Source organism: Onychomys torridus, chromosome 7 (genome assembly GCF_903995425.1).
Source record: "Onychomys torridus chromosome 7, mOncTor1.1, whole genome shotgun sequence".
Taxonomy (NCBI): domain Eukaryota; kingdom Metazoa; phylum Chordata; class Mammalia; order Rodentia; family Cricetidae; genus Onychomys; species Onychomys torridus.
The window spans coordinates 50,528,001-50,543,159 of record NC_050449.1 but is presented as its reverse complement, the minus strand read 5'-3'; the positions used below and the strand labels follow the sequence as shown (position 1 = coordinate 50,543,159).

The following is a 15,159-nucleotide window of genomic DNA, read 5'->3' as shown; positions in this document are numbered from 1 at the left end:
GTCAACCCCAAAAGAACCAAGGGCAGGAGAGACCTCTAGCCAAAGTGACTGAACAAAGCCTCTGCATTACAGGGGCACTACACTCGCAAGAGTTGAGTTTCCTCAGAGACCATTCATTTATTTATGATTTATCAGTTTAAGAATATTCTTTTCATAACACAAAGTAAGCTTAACACATCAAATCATGAGAAAAATTCCTAAGTCTTGGTAATGAAATAAAAGAACAAAAGCTCATAGCAAAGAGGAGATAACAAGGGAAAACACAAAAACACACACTGACCCACAGTGAGTGCTCTTCCCGCCTGCCTTTGGCAAAGCTGCTAAGAAGCCCTGTAGGGCGTTTCTGCGACCTATGCCAACTTGCTCTGGATACACAGGTTCCAACCACCTTACCTCCGCCATCTGTCTACTCTCACCTTCACTGGTGGCGTGGCTCCCGTTCCGGAGTGTCTGCGGATCTGGCAACCATTCTGGCTGGGCCTCTGTGGCTTGTTGTTCAGTTGGGGCTTCTTCACAGTGCCTCCATGGTCATTTCTCACAGAATCAACCTTCTCAGCAGTTGTTTTGCTTAAAAGCTGATTAAGACATACAAGAGATCAGTACTCTAATCAAAGTGTCATCTAAAAAATCCCCAGTAACTGTAGCTTTCAAACTTACGGTGACAATCTTAAATACTGTAGTTTGTCTAGCTGAAACTTACCACTGAGCTGTTGGCGTCCGGCAAGAACTGTCCAAACTCAGATAACAGATCCTCCTGGTTTTTGAAGAGACGTGCCACCTGGGCATACACTTCCTGCTCAGTCAAAGCTGGAGTATAGTTTCCTCCAGCTTCCTTGGCATTCCGCTGTTCTTTCTGAAGAATGACAGAAGGGGACAGATGATACATACTAAGAGAGCTACTCTTCTGAATCCTACACCACACACAGAACAATTATTTTCTGAAATGTTTGGTATGGCTAAAATATGTTATCTACTTAAAATACATTAAAGGAAGTATTTAATTACTGTTTTGAGAACAGTCTTTTGAGAAGAAGACGTTGAATGACAGGTATTTATAAAACTAAGAACATGTGAATGTTCCTTTAATTAAACTGGTAAAACACAAAACATTAGAAAACTTTGTCCATGTTCTCTTGTAAATTAATCATGATACACAAATTACCCTCAGAAACTTCCACTATACAACATTCATCCTCTTAACAAGCTAGTGACCTTAAAAAATCCTGACAAGATCTTACAGGGCATGCAAAGCTGGCTCCATAAACACACATTACATTCTAACCAAGGAATAGTCTCAGTAAGAATTACTGGGCACAATGGATAGTCTAGCTTTTCTCAGATTAGATACTCTCTGAGGTTGGCAGTCAAGTAAATAAAGCCCAATCTGACCACGACAAAAACAAACATTTTTGAGCTACTCAGAAGGATGAGGCAAGAGGATCACCAGAGTCCAGGATCATAAGACCTGCTTAAAAAGGAATAAATAAGTAACACTCTTACCTGGTATGTGTGTAAAATCTCCAAGAATGCTTTGTAGATGTCTGGTTGGCCCTGGAATCTGTTCTTGATCTTATTAACATAGTTGATGGCATGATTAAACTCCACAGGTTGATTGTTCTGCAAAGATGGGGCCGTTCCCAAGGAGATTGTCACTGGTGTGTGAGGCTGGACCGGTGGAGAACGTGGGGATGCATATGGTGGGAGTGGGGGAGTCTGCTGATTGGCTGGAGTATGTGCTTGTAGTTGGGAAGGCTAAAAAGAAAAAAGTCTTTGTTTTCCTCAAGAGCACAGGTGGTATGACACTGGGGAAGAAAATTCAAACCCCCAAAACCAAAACAAACCAAAACAAAAAACCAAAGTATCTGATCAACCCATATCTTTTATTTATTCATTTAAGCCACTAAGTACTACTTTCAAGTCAAGCCATTTTGGTTCACTTCAAATCATATACAACAGGGGAGGAGAAAGTTCTCACATTCTGACATTATCTCAACATCAAATTTCCTAAATACAACTTCAAAAAAGGAGCCATTTCTAATTATAGGGATAAATTTTTCATATGCAATTTTTAAGCTCACTAGTTTAACAGGTGCAATTAAAAAGAAAAACTAACATTTTTTTTTTTTTTTTTTTTTTTTGAGACAAGGTTTCTCTGTAGCTTTGGAGCCTGTCCTGGAACTTACTTTGTAGCCCAGGCTGTCCTTGAACTCACAGAGATCCGCCTCTGCCTCCCAAGTGCTGGGATTAAAGGCGTGCACCACCACAGCCCAGCTCATCCTACATAGATTTTTAATGTCAAGAATAACAACTCAATTGTTCTTGTAATCCAACATGAAATGTTTCTAGACCAGCTCTGTTTAATAGGACAGAAATGATAGAATGTTCTTTCTTTGTGCCATTAGATACAAGAGCCACCAGCTACATGGTGATTCTTGAGAACAGGAAATTTAACTAGTACAACTAAAACATTGAAATTGGTGGAACTAAAATTCAATCCTATGCGGCTAGCACATCTAGATCAAGAATATCTTCCACTTATTGTGGTTATCAGCTGATCTGGCAAATGGAGTAACTTGATTGTGGTTTTTTTAGACAGTATTTTTATACAACTTGGGATAGCCTCAAATTCTTTATCCTCCTGCCTCCACCTTCCACGTACTTAGATTTAGAGAGATGTCATCATGCCCAGCTCTGCAATGATGTAAGTTACAATCATGTATGTAGAGTCTAATTTGACCATGAGAAAAACAATCACTTCCGAGCTAGGTGTGTTGGCAGCACCTACAGTTCCAGTTACTCAGGACCACCAAAGCCCAGGATTATTAGACCAGCCTGGGCAACACAGAAACACACACAGAAACACACACAGAAACACACACACACACACACCCTTTTCCTACTTGTGGTGTCAAAGGACTACTACAAAGCCAGGTCAGAAGCTAGCTAAACACAAGCTGAGGACAGGGTCCTACAATCTGCTGGCATGATGACTTAGGTGAGTATCTAAATAATGCAGTATATAAACATGAACCATGGATTGGGGTGAGATGCCAATATCTTCTCTGATGACATCGTGGTTGTAAAGTAGTATATCAGAGTCTCATGTAGGGGAATGTCTGAGAAGTACTTTCTAGGGGATTCAGTGTCTGCCACAACTCACCTTGCTGACTTTGGCAGGTGTGGGCTGAGGAGTTGGCTGAGCAGGAGCTGGAGCTGACTGGGCTGAAGGCTGGGAAGGATGTGGAGGTGGTGGCTGAGGCTGGGGCTGGATGCCATGGGTGGGGATCTGATGAACCTGCCCAGGAGTTGTCACGTTCACCATGTCATTAGTCTGCACCTCAATTTTGTAGCCAGGAGGCAAGAAGGTATTGAAGCCCATGATCAGGTCAGGGTGGCCTTTAAATAACTGGGACACACGGCTAATCACGCCTGGAGTATCAATGCTGACAAAAATGAAGAGGAAAGTGATGAAAGGCAAGCGTGACAAAAAATCTAGAGGAAAACTAACTTCTCACTATGTTTCTTTGAAACAGAAAGCCTAATAATGAGCTATAGGCTTGGTCACAATTTTATATTCATGTCAATAAGTCTATCAAGCAATTGTACAGACAGAACATCTAAAATTGACATTCTCAAGCCAGACCCAACCTTTAATATACCACTATGAACTGTAATCGGCTTGTGTCTTGTGAGCCATGCCAGAGAATCAGGGTATCTTATGCCAATTACAATAAAAATCAAGCATCCTAAAAATTTACCAGTGTTACTTCCCTGACTGAAATAAGCACCAAGAAAGATTTTAGTTAAAATTTACTAGTACAGCTTTAAAAAAAAATAGCCTAGGTGCTCTACAGTTTTCATCATGAAACCAAAATACAGTGATGCATAGCTGTACATTCCACTTAAGAGGCTGAGGCAATAGGACTGCTCCAAGTTCAAAGCCACCCTGAGCTATATATAGCAAGGCTCTAGTCTCAAAAGCATTCCTCCAATAAAAATAATAATCTACAAAAAGGAGGTGATTGTGAATATATATTCCCTCTAAAAACAACATGCCAAGGGCTGGGCAGTGGTGGCGCACACCTTTAATCCCAGCACTCGGGAGGCAGAGCCAGGCAGATTTCTGTGAGTTCGAGGCCAGCCTGGTCTCCAAAGCGAGTTTCAGGAAAGGCTCAAAGCTACACAGAGAAACCCTGTCTCAAAAAACCAAAATAAATAAATAAATAAATGCCAAGCATAAACTTAAATGCAGTCACAGAAATCTTTTACCTCTGCGATTTAAATTCCTTCATGATATCAAGGAAATCATTGTAGACTTGAGGCTGACTACCAAACTGCAGCTTCACCTGGTCAAGATAGGACAGGGCATCCTCCACCTGAGGCAGGGATACATTTCAAAGATATGAGAAGTCAAAACTTTTAACAACAGATCATCCATACTCAAAGCAAGACAATAAGTGAATTATACATCAAGTACTAGAAATTAGTATGAACACTTAAAATATTATTCAAATTTAAAACAAAGATCAACTCAAAATCTGTACTCTTAGGAGTTGGGGATTTAGCTCGGTGGCAGAGCACTTGCCTAGCAAGCGCAAGGCTCTGGGTTCGGTCTTCAGCTCTGGGGAAAAAAAAAATCTGTACCTTTGCCTTAGATAATTCTGTAGGGAATGATCAGTGACTAATAATTATATTACCATACTATTCAATTAGCCATTTCCGAAATACTTGCTAAGATACAACACAGCAGAACCAATGCAGGTGTTAAAGATTCAATCAAGTTAAAACTATAATTTCATAGAAATTTGTTCATATCTAGTGTAAATCCTAATACAGTGGGTGTAAAATAATCACTAAAAGCCATAACAGCACACGGAAACAGCACCACTTTCTCCTTCAAAGGAAGGGAAATCCAAGAGGTGATGTATAAACTGAAACCTAAAGACAAGTACATGTTAGCAAACATGAGGTCCTGTGAAGCATGCAGAAGCAGCAGCAAGGGTATAATCTCATGCAGCCCATTGCAAAATCCAGTTCAGTCTGGTTAAAAGTTAAGCACTGGTAGGAAGAATAAACATGAGAAAACAACACGATCCGGATCTGGAAGGAACCCATTAATCCTGCAAAAATCAACTTTGATATTTATCTTCTTCATTTTCATGTATTTCAGTTGACATGACCACAGTATGGAGTAAAAGAAGGTATGAATGGGGCACAATGGAAAAAGTGTTCTCCGTGTAAGCATGAGGACCAACTGAATCCCCAGAACATATACAAAAGCTGGCCATATTAGCACATGTCTGTAAGACCAGTACAAGGATGACAGGTAGGTACTTAGACACAGGTAGATCTCAGGAGCTTGCTGGAGGGCCAGTTACTCTGGCAGAAATGAGGCATTTCAGTGAGACTGCCTCAAAAAATGAGATAGAAAGAAATATACAAGATACGCAATAATCAACCTCAGGCCTACACACACATGAATAGGTGCATACCCCTTTGCGCGCGCGCGCGCGCACACACACACACACACACACACACACACACACACACAGAAAACTAGGAAAGGAAAGGGGAAAGGGGGAAGGGAAGGGAGAACAGTTATGCTCTGGGAATAATTGTAACTGACGTGAGAATGGCTTGAATCACAGTGTGGATTTAAGGACTAATGAATAAGAGAGACAAGGGAAAGTGAGCACTCAAAAGTGACCTACCACAAACAGGAAGAAGTCTCAAGGGCTAGAAATAGATGAATATATCTTAGGATAATCGTTTTGTTTGTTTGTTTGTTTGTTTTGAGCTGAGGATCGAACCCAGGGCCTTACGCTTGCTAGGCAAGCGCTCTGCCACTGAGCTAAATCCCCAACCCAGGTTAATGTTATAATTACTCTCAGATAATATTTTAAGTTGTACAAAAATTCAGGATTTAGGAAAGTTTAGGAAATAATATCCGATTTGGTAGAAGCTACAATTTTTGATGTACCATGAAACAAAATGTTTATGTTCAAATAAATCATTAAGTGATGTTATAGTATGAATGTCCTCTAAAACTCGAGTGTCTAATCTTTTTAGTTTTCATTTTGTATTACTGGGAATCTATGGGCTCCTGTATGCTAGGTAAGTGTACCACTAAGCCAATTGAAGCCAAGAATTTGAACCATACTAAGCAAAAGCTCTACCACTGAGCTACACCCCTAGAGTCCAGGACAAAAGCTGACTGACAATATTCATTTGTGTGTCTATGCACATGTGTGTGGGACCAGAAGACAACCTCGGGTCATTCCTCAGGTACCATCCATCTTCTTCTTGAGTCAGGGTCTCTCACCATCCTGAAGTCCCCAAGTAGGCTAGACTGGCTACTGAAGCTTAAGGATTTGCCTATGTTTGCCTTCCTAGGAATCACAAGCACACACCAGCACAACTAGCTTTTGAAGGTAGAGTCTGTGGATCCAACTCACTTTAAAATAAGTTATAAGAGTTGGTAAGAGAAACCTAAACTAAGGCCAAACATCCCTAACAAATACTAAGTCCCCATATCATGACTTGGGAACTGGTTGGTGACCCAGAAAAAAGCCTGCTACAGAATGTGAAAATGTCTGAAGACCACCAAATTTCCCCAAATGGCACAAATAACTTGTACTCTTCACAGACTATTCCTTAGTAAACTCTGAAAATACTTAAGCCAAGACAGCCATCAAATTTCATAAAATTCCTCTATATTGTTAACCTTTGGTCTTCATTATGCTATTTGCATAGTCTGAATCCTATCATACTGAATTGTTTTTTCCTCTACATACACATTTATGGTAAATAATTTGACTTATAAATTAGTAACGATAACTTTTCTTCCATCTTACCAACCTCAGAGTAACTTTTCCTCTCTTCCCAAGTTGAGAGTCACGACATTTCACTTTAAAAGCACTACTTTATGGCTTCTCTTCAGGATATCCCGATTATGAGTACCTGAACTTGGGGGCCTATGATCTGATTTTCTAAGTCACTAAGAGGCAGGATACGTAATGAGTATGCTGGGTAAAAAGGATGATTTATATCCCACTTGGGATGGAGGGACAGTATGAACTTTCATCAAAATATTATTCATGATGACACAGTATTTAAAGTTTATATATTGCTTATTCTGGAAATTTTTTATTTCAAATTTTCAACCAGTTAACTGTGGGTAACTGAAATACCAGAAAGCAAGTTTTCAGGTAAGAGGGAGAGTACTACGCTAGGGAAAGCAAAGAGCAGACATTTTGACACTTAGATGCACTCTGGGGCATTGTTCACTCCCACATGTAAGCCACCTAATAGAATTAGGCTATTACAACCAAATGAAGATAAAACATCTCATCACTTCAGTTTTAATTTACATTTTTTGCACTTGGTTTCAAACTGATTCACCTAAGTGTAAATGAGTAAAGTTGGAAACTAAGCAATTGCTACAAAAATCAAGCACAAAATACCCTGAAGTAAAAAGGGACAAAAGGATTAGCCAGGGACACAAGACAGGCTTCAACCAATTCTCCACAAATGCCTCATGCATTTCAAAGCACCACAATGTATTCAGCAGGACATATGAAAATATTGACACTGATTCACAATTATTTTCCCCAAACTTTATTAAAAAAGATGCCTCAAAAATAGCATGTTTTACTAAGCAAAGATTTAAAGGTGCCCACAAATTCAGCTGTTCAGAGGAAGAATAAGAAGATTAAATCCAAACTATATTATGGTGCTAATTTGCTATTACCAAATTTTGGGCTGCTCCCAGATGTGTGTGTACTCAATAAAAATCTTACACAACAGGAACTCTGAGTCTAAAAGAAAGCACCTCAAACTCCTACTTCAATTTCTAAGACAATAACCCTTCAATTCGGGTGTGTTTGAGTATCATGTATTCATATATGCCAACACTTTGAGTGCATGTTTCTCTAGATCAGGCACTGCTGACAGAAAGGAAATTCAAAACAAAAAACAAAGCAAAACTTCTTATAATTCAAACCTTACTCTCTTAAGGCATTCTTTCCTGCTAAAGATACAGTGATCTAAGAAAGAAACAGAATACCACCTTTAGCCTCTGGAACTGCTGCTGTCCCTGCACTGGTGCAACTGGTGGGGCTGGATGGGCATGGCTCTGGACCACCTGGCCTCCGTGAGGCTGGACGGCTGTTGGGTGATGATGACTGCTATGAACTGCTGCTATGGCGGGCCCATGACTGCCAGAACTTTGTGGCACAGCTGAAACCTGGGGTGAACAAAATGCAGACAAATTAAGGCCTATGCATTCTTCCTCAAATGCATTTAGAGAACACAAATCCACAAAGCATGCCTGTGTATTTCTGCATGCACAAAGATACTAAGAAAACAAAATGTCCCAGAAAAAGGGAAATACTGATTTTATAAGCCTACCTATACTTAATGGTTTACAGATGTTAAAAACCATCCAATTTCAGCAGAGCATGGTGGCAAATGTCTTTAATCCCAGCACCAGGGAGGCAGAGGCAGGCGGATTTCTGAGTCTGAGGCCAAACTGATCTATGCAGTGAGTTCTACAACAGCCATGGCTATATATATAGTGAGAGCCTGCCTCAAAATATAATAACAGTAATAATAAGTTTCTTGAGCACTTCTTCTATTTGAAAACTATTAATCAAAGCCAAAAGTGGGAGCTCATGTCTGTAAACTTAGCATTTAAAAAGCTAAAGAAGGAGGTACTGCTCCAAGTTTGAGGTTTACTGGAGCTATATAGTGAATTCCAGGTCAACTTGAGCTATGGAAGGAGATCCTGTCTCTAAACCAAGAACAAACAAATAATGGGGGGTTGGGGGGGGCAGTTTTAGTGTCGGTAGATCTGACTGCTTCATTTCCAAATAAGGAGACTGAGCAACATAAAATTTACTTTCTCTAAGCAGTATAAATTGTACAGACTTCAACTTAGTAAACAACAAGGCTTTTCATAAATACTCATACATTTATAAAAATTACCCTGAGTAGGGGAGACAGAAAAAAAATAAAGCAACTGTATGTAAAATTACAGATATAAAATTTATTAAGAGAATGGATAAGAAAATATGTAAGGGGCTGGAGATGTGGCTCAGCTGACAGAATGCTTGTCTAGTACTCAGGAGGCTTTGGGCTCCATCTCCAGCACTCAGGCTTGATGTGCCAGTGCTTGCCTGCAATCTCAACAACTAGAAGACAGAGGCAGGAAGACCAGAAGTTTAAGTCATCCTCAGCTACACAGCAAGTTCACGGACAGTCTGGGCTATAAGAGACCTTACCTCAAAAAAAGAAAGAAGGGAGAAAAAAGAAAAAAAGAAAATAAATTAAATGAATTCTACAAAATCTAATACATACATCTTTCAGAAGGGATATCAGTCTGAGCTTTTCTATTTCAAAATACACATTTTACAGGTTTTCATAAAACTTAATTATATGGGTTGAAGATTTGAGCTCAGTGGCACAGTCCTTGCCCAGCAAGCAAGTGCTAGGGACTGGGTTCCTAGAACTTGGGAGGGCATGACACAGCAGCATTAATTCTTCTTTATAAATGTTTGAGACAGCTGCTTTGACTATAAGCACGTACCATTGAGGGTATATACAACTATATCTAATACAGGACATAACTGGACATCTAGCTGGAAAATAAAAACAAGCCCACAAGCAAAACACCTTTTTCTTCTAGTCCTAATTTAATAATCTCCTGTTATTTACTGCTACACTAGCCTCATGTGCAAGCATTACATTTGCTTCACAGGAGACTTCTAAGAAACTACTGACACTCAAGTGCTTACTGGCACATGAGGGCCTGAGTTCAGTCTCTATCACTAAAAAATTAAATTAAAAGAAAAAAACTAAGCCAGGTGTGGTAGTATATGCCTTTAATCCCAGCACTTGGGAGGCAGAGACAGGCAGCCTGATCTATACCAAGAGTTCCAGGCCAGGCAAGGCTACATAGTGAGACCTTGCCTCAATACAAAAAAAAAAAAAAAGAAAGAAATGAAGAAAAGAAAAAGAAAAGAGACAAGATAGTAAGTAACAAGGACAGGTTAGGATGTGGGTTAGTGGCAGAACACTTGCCTGACACGCACAAGGCCCTGGAATGAACCTCAACTAACACAAAGAATCGAGGCAAGGTGGCACAACGCTGTAACCCCACAACTGGAAGGCTAGAGCAGGACAGAAGTCCAAGGCTAGTCTGGGCCATAGAATGAGATCCTAGTTCATAATAAAAAAGGGAGAAAAAGCCTTAAGGAGTGAGCAGGAAAGATTAAGGGTTATCTACAGAGGGAACAAAAGGGGCCAGCAGGCAATACACAGAGAATCTCAGAGGTTATGATGTTGTAACTTTTGTTATTATTGTTTTAGACTTATCTAGTGGATTTACACTACCATATGTGTACACTTTAAAACATCTCCATACATATTTCACGTAAGTTTTTCGTAGGTAGCTCTGGGATTTAGGAAAAATCGTGTTCAATGAATGAAACCACCACCTTCACCTCTTGTTCCTACTCCCTCAGCTGGCTGCCGCTTACCTGGTAGTTAGGTGTCACTGAGTACTGAATTCCTGTAGCTGACTGCATGGTTTCAGACACTGCTTCATACACAGGAGGGGCGGGGGCAAGCACCCGGTGCTGGTGAGGAAAAGCCTCTGTGCTTCCAGGAATCCTTCGCTGCTGGGCTGCATACACCGGTGACTCCTGGTCATCCAAACGTCGCTTCATTCTGCACTCATGCTCAGGGATGCACTACAAAACCTGTAAAAATCAAAGTGACGCAGAATTAAAATCTCCCTCTAGAATGACACAGCTGCCCAAGGTGACTGACTGTAAACCTGACTCTCAGAATGGTCTACCTCACCTTAGAGAGGAACACTAAATAGTTTACATACTCCTTACAGTGAACAAATTACAAGACCGGAAGACAAGCAGGTGAAGGGGCAGAAATCTAATCAATTTGGTAACACTAAGTTGAAAATAATCCTATAATTCAGAAATGCAAACACTTCAAAATCTCCTTTTTAGTCATTCTTCTGTGGTTTCAGTGACAGTGGCCCTCTAGGTCACGTATTTGAATGTCTGGTTTCTAGTTGGTGGACTGTCTAGGAAGGATTAGGAGGTGTGGCCTTATAGGAGGAGGAGGTGTGTCACTAGGGGTGTGTCACTAGGGTTTCAAAAGCCTGCACCATTCCCAGTTAGCCCACTCTCTCTCTCTCTGCCTCCTAGCTGCATCTCAACACATCAGCTCTCAGCTACTGCTCCAGCCCCATGCCTGCCTGCTGCCAGGCCATGCATGACAACCCTCTGAGCTGTAAGCAAGCCCCCGATTAAAACACTTTTTCCTCTAAATTGTCCTGCTCATGGTGCTTCTTCACAGCAACACAACAGTAGCCAAGGAAGCTCCTAAAACACTATTATAGCTAATACTAGTTACACATTCACATGCTGCAAATGTAACTCTCCAAACTTAGTCCTAGCAGGGAGTATGCTTGCTGGGGGGCGGGGGGAGTAGATGAATTTAGTTTCATAAATAAATATCCATTGTCACTACAACTAAAGCTATCTATCATGAGTGATGATATGCCAGGAGCATGAGGGCAAAGGTTACCTTAAAAAATAATGTCCATTTTAAAAGTTCCTGTTTAAGTCATTTTTAGCACCTCAAACTAAAAAAAAAAATTAGGAATGATAGAAAAAATGACTTCCAAATTTTCTTCAGGCCCTTTCTCACATTCTTTACATACAAGAAGTTTCTTCAATTTTAATAATACCTTTGTAGGGGGGGCTCTCAAAGAGTACACAAAGTCTAAATTCACTTTGCCCAGGAACCCACTTAAGTTTTTTCCTGAGCATTTCTGACATCAGCATCATTAACATAAACATAATATAGTACAGTTAAGAAGGAACACTTGGAAGGCAGCAAGATGGCTCAGAGAGTAAAGGTGCTTGCTGCCAAGACTCTGAGAGTCAATCCAATCCCAGGAACCAACATCATGGCAGAGAAAAGGCAGGCGCGCGCGCGCGCACACACACACACACACACACACACACACACAGTGTTCACAGAAGAGATAACTATACAAATGAAAGAGGGGCTGGAGAGAGATGCTCAGTGGTTGAGAGAGCTTACTGCTCAATCATGAGGACCAAAGTTCCAATCCCAACACCCACACCTCTTAGGTCATAGTTCTCTGTAACCTCTCCTAAATGGGATCTAGCCTCTGCAGCACTTTGTGCAGACACAGCCCCCTTCCTTCTCCACCACCAACACACACACACACACACACACACACCCACACACACACACAATTAAAAACACATGAACAGACAGCCAGACAGACTATCTACTTGGGCTAGTGTGAAAGGCCAAGCAGTGTGTGCTTACTATGCAAACAGGGGGATCTAAGTGGAACTTCCTTCCAGAATTCATAAAACAAACAAAACTTGGGGCAGGAGAGATGGCTCACTGGTTAAGAGCACTGGTCCTTTCGAAGGACCCAGGTTTGAGTTCCAGCACCCACACACCAGCTCACAACACTAACTCAGTTACTTCGGTTCCAGGGGATGTGACACCGTCTTAGGCCCCGAAGGGCAGCAAGCATGCAAATAGTGCATAGACATGTGTTCAGATAAAAACTACCCATACACACAAAAGTTTTTAATGTATAAAAAACTTAAAGACACCAACCCTATTTCAAAAAGATAAAAATTATAGTTATGGCCAGGCATGATACTGGAGGGCAGCTTGCAGGAGAATTGCAATTTCAAAGTTCCAGGCTGGCCTTAGTCAGACAACTTAGCGAGACCTGTGTTTCAGAATTTCTTTAAAGGGTTGGACAGCTGGCATCTGTAACCCTGATGCAGAAGTGGTGGGTAAGCCAGAGATAGAATCTCCAGAGCTTGCTGACCAAGCTAGCCAAGGTGGAGTGCTCCAGGCTCTGGAATAGACCACATTCTCTCTCTCTCTCTCTCTCTCTCTCTCTCTCTCTCTCTCTCTCTCACACACACACACACACACACACACACACACACACACACACACACACACACACACTCTTAAAGGAAGAGAAAATTCAGTATGGCTAAGATTTAGTAAATTATTCCCCCCATCTGAAGACTTCTTTTGTTTGTTTTGGGTTTTTTGGTTGTTGTTTCTCGAGACAGGGTTTCTCTGTGTAGCTTTGCACCTTTCCTGGATCTTGCTCTGTAGACCAGGCTGGCCTCTGCCTCCCAAGTGCTGGGAATTAAAGGCATATGCCTGAAGACTTTTAATAGATAAAAGATTAAGTCATTAATTATATCTAATTTCTGAGTCTACTCATCCTTTTCATGCAAGCCTAAAAAAAGCAGCAGCCCTCCCAAGGACCCTCACCCCACCAAGACCCTTCTGTTACCATCACTCACAACCGAACCTGTCACTCCTACTTTGAAACAAACCTTCTCTGACCCCACACAAACCTATGCTGGGCTCTCAGACAGTAACCCCATGCTTTACCTTGCAAGCTATTTTTAATATTATCTTTTCAAAACTTCAAGCTGCAGATATACTCTGATCTGTAACTTCAGATCCAAGAATTATTCCCAAGTTTGTATGTGATAGTACATCCAACTTAATTAGCCTGAGTTGAACGGACACTACAGACAGCTCTGAAGGGAAATCATCTAAAATGCCTTTACTGGTTATAACCCCACTAAAAACTAACTTACTTAGTTCAACATTAAAAAAAAAAAAAAAAAAAAAGGAAACAAAAAAAAAAACCTTATAAACATTAAAGAGTTATAAACATACATTTATACATGCTATCTGAGAACTAGAGAAATAACTCAGGGGTTAAGAACACTGGTTGTTCAGTCACCAGCACTTACATGGTGGCTCACATGCTATTTGACAACCAAAGTGTCACAGGTCACTAAATCTCAACCTGTTTTGGAATGAGAAACCAAATCTTATAAATGGACAGACTACAACGTCCTTATAATTATTGGCTGCTACTTCTAGCCACAAATGAAACTAGAGTTTGGCTTTAGTTTTTATTGGTTTAAAACCTAGATGTTAATATTTTGAGATTAATCTCTACCAAAAAGCCAACATTTTATAAATAATAAATAAACCAAATGTATATGAAGAACACAGGACTATGAAATAAACAGAATCTTTGCTAGGCACTACATTCTAGCCAAACTCTCTTGAAATTTTGTAGCTTTGGTCCCATTTTATGTGTTTTTATGATGCTCAAATACTAGTCTGTGAGCCAGTTTATAGAAAAATGAAAAAACAAAAGATTGGTGCCTGAGTAGTATGGACAAGTAAGCCAGGAGGTGGTGGCACACACCTTTAATCCCAGCACTTGGAAGGCAGAGGCAGATGGATCCCTGAGTCCGTTCGAGGCCAGATTGGTCTACAGAGCGAGTTCCAAGATAGCCAGGGCTGCACAGAGAAACCCTGTCTCAAACAAAAAGTGAAAGCAATTGTAGTTTATGGGGTACTGTGCTAGATCGAACCCAGGGCCTTGTACAGTCTAAGCAAGTACCATTAAGTTATATCCCTAGTCATTCACTAATTTTATGACATATTTAACCACATTCATTTCCAGAATGAATTTCCATTTCCCAGGCCATTTGTATAAAACTGAAGAGATGTTGTCCAGAGCCAGAGTTTTCTCTTAACTATGTGCCTCTGCCAATTTCCTACCTCCCTAACTAGTCACTTCCCTTTTAGTAGTATAACCACTCCTTTACTTTCCAGCCTTCAGCAGGCCTCATCGAGACAGGTGACAATGTACTTTCCAATCATTTCTCTCCCTCTCTACACTGCTTTCAAAATGTACCTAAATGTAAATCTAATCTACCACTAGCTTCCCAATACTTTAAATACAACCCATGGAGGTTGGGGATTTAGCTCAGTGGTAGCCCTGGGTTTGGTCCTCAGCTCTGAAAAAAGAAAAAAAGAAAAAGAAAATACAACCCATGGGTCTGGAAAAAATGGCTTGGTAGTTAAAAGCACTGGCTACTCTTTCAGAGAACCAGGGTTTGATTCCCAGCATCCACATGGCAGCTCATAACCTGTTACCCTACAAGGGTGACAACACCCTCTTGTGTCCTCCTCAGGCACCAGGCATTCACAAGATGCACATACATACACACAGGCAAATACCCT

The 15,159-nt window shown here is 40.7% G+C and overlaps 1 protein-coding gene across 5 annotated transcripts in view; it reads right to left on the bottom strand.

Moving 5' to 3' along the window:
• Sin3a (SIN3 transcription regulator family member A) overlaps positions 1 to 15,159 on the bottom strand; it is a 65,322-nt gene that overhangs the window by 36,234 nt on the left and 13,929 nt on the right. For all 5 annotated transcript variants that reach the window (XM_036192645.1, XM_036192646.1, XM_036192644.1 and 2 more), the window contains exons 2-8: positions 10,539 to 10,760; positions 8,069 to 8,245; positions 4,270 to 4,376; positions 3,161 to 3,443; positions 1,501 to 1,752; positions 701 to 853; positions 417 to 575 (exon numbers count right to left, since the gene is read on the bottom strand). In XM_036192645.1, the coding sequence (XP_036048538.1) occupies positions 417 to 575; positions 701 to 853; positions 1,501 to 1,752; positions 3,161 to 3,443; positions 4,270 to 4,376; positions 8,069 to 8,245; positions 10,539 to 10,727 (1,320 nt within the window). In that variant the 5' untranslated portion in view covers positions 10,728 to 10,760. The remainder of the gene's footprint in view (positions 1 to 416; positions 576 to 700; positions 854 to 1,500; positions 1,753 to 3,160; positions 3,444 to 4,269; positions 4,377 to 8,068; positions 8,246 to 10,538; positions 10,761 to 15,159) is intronic.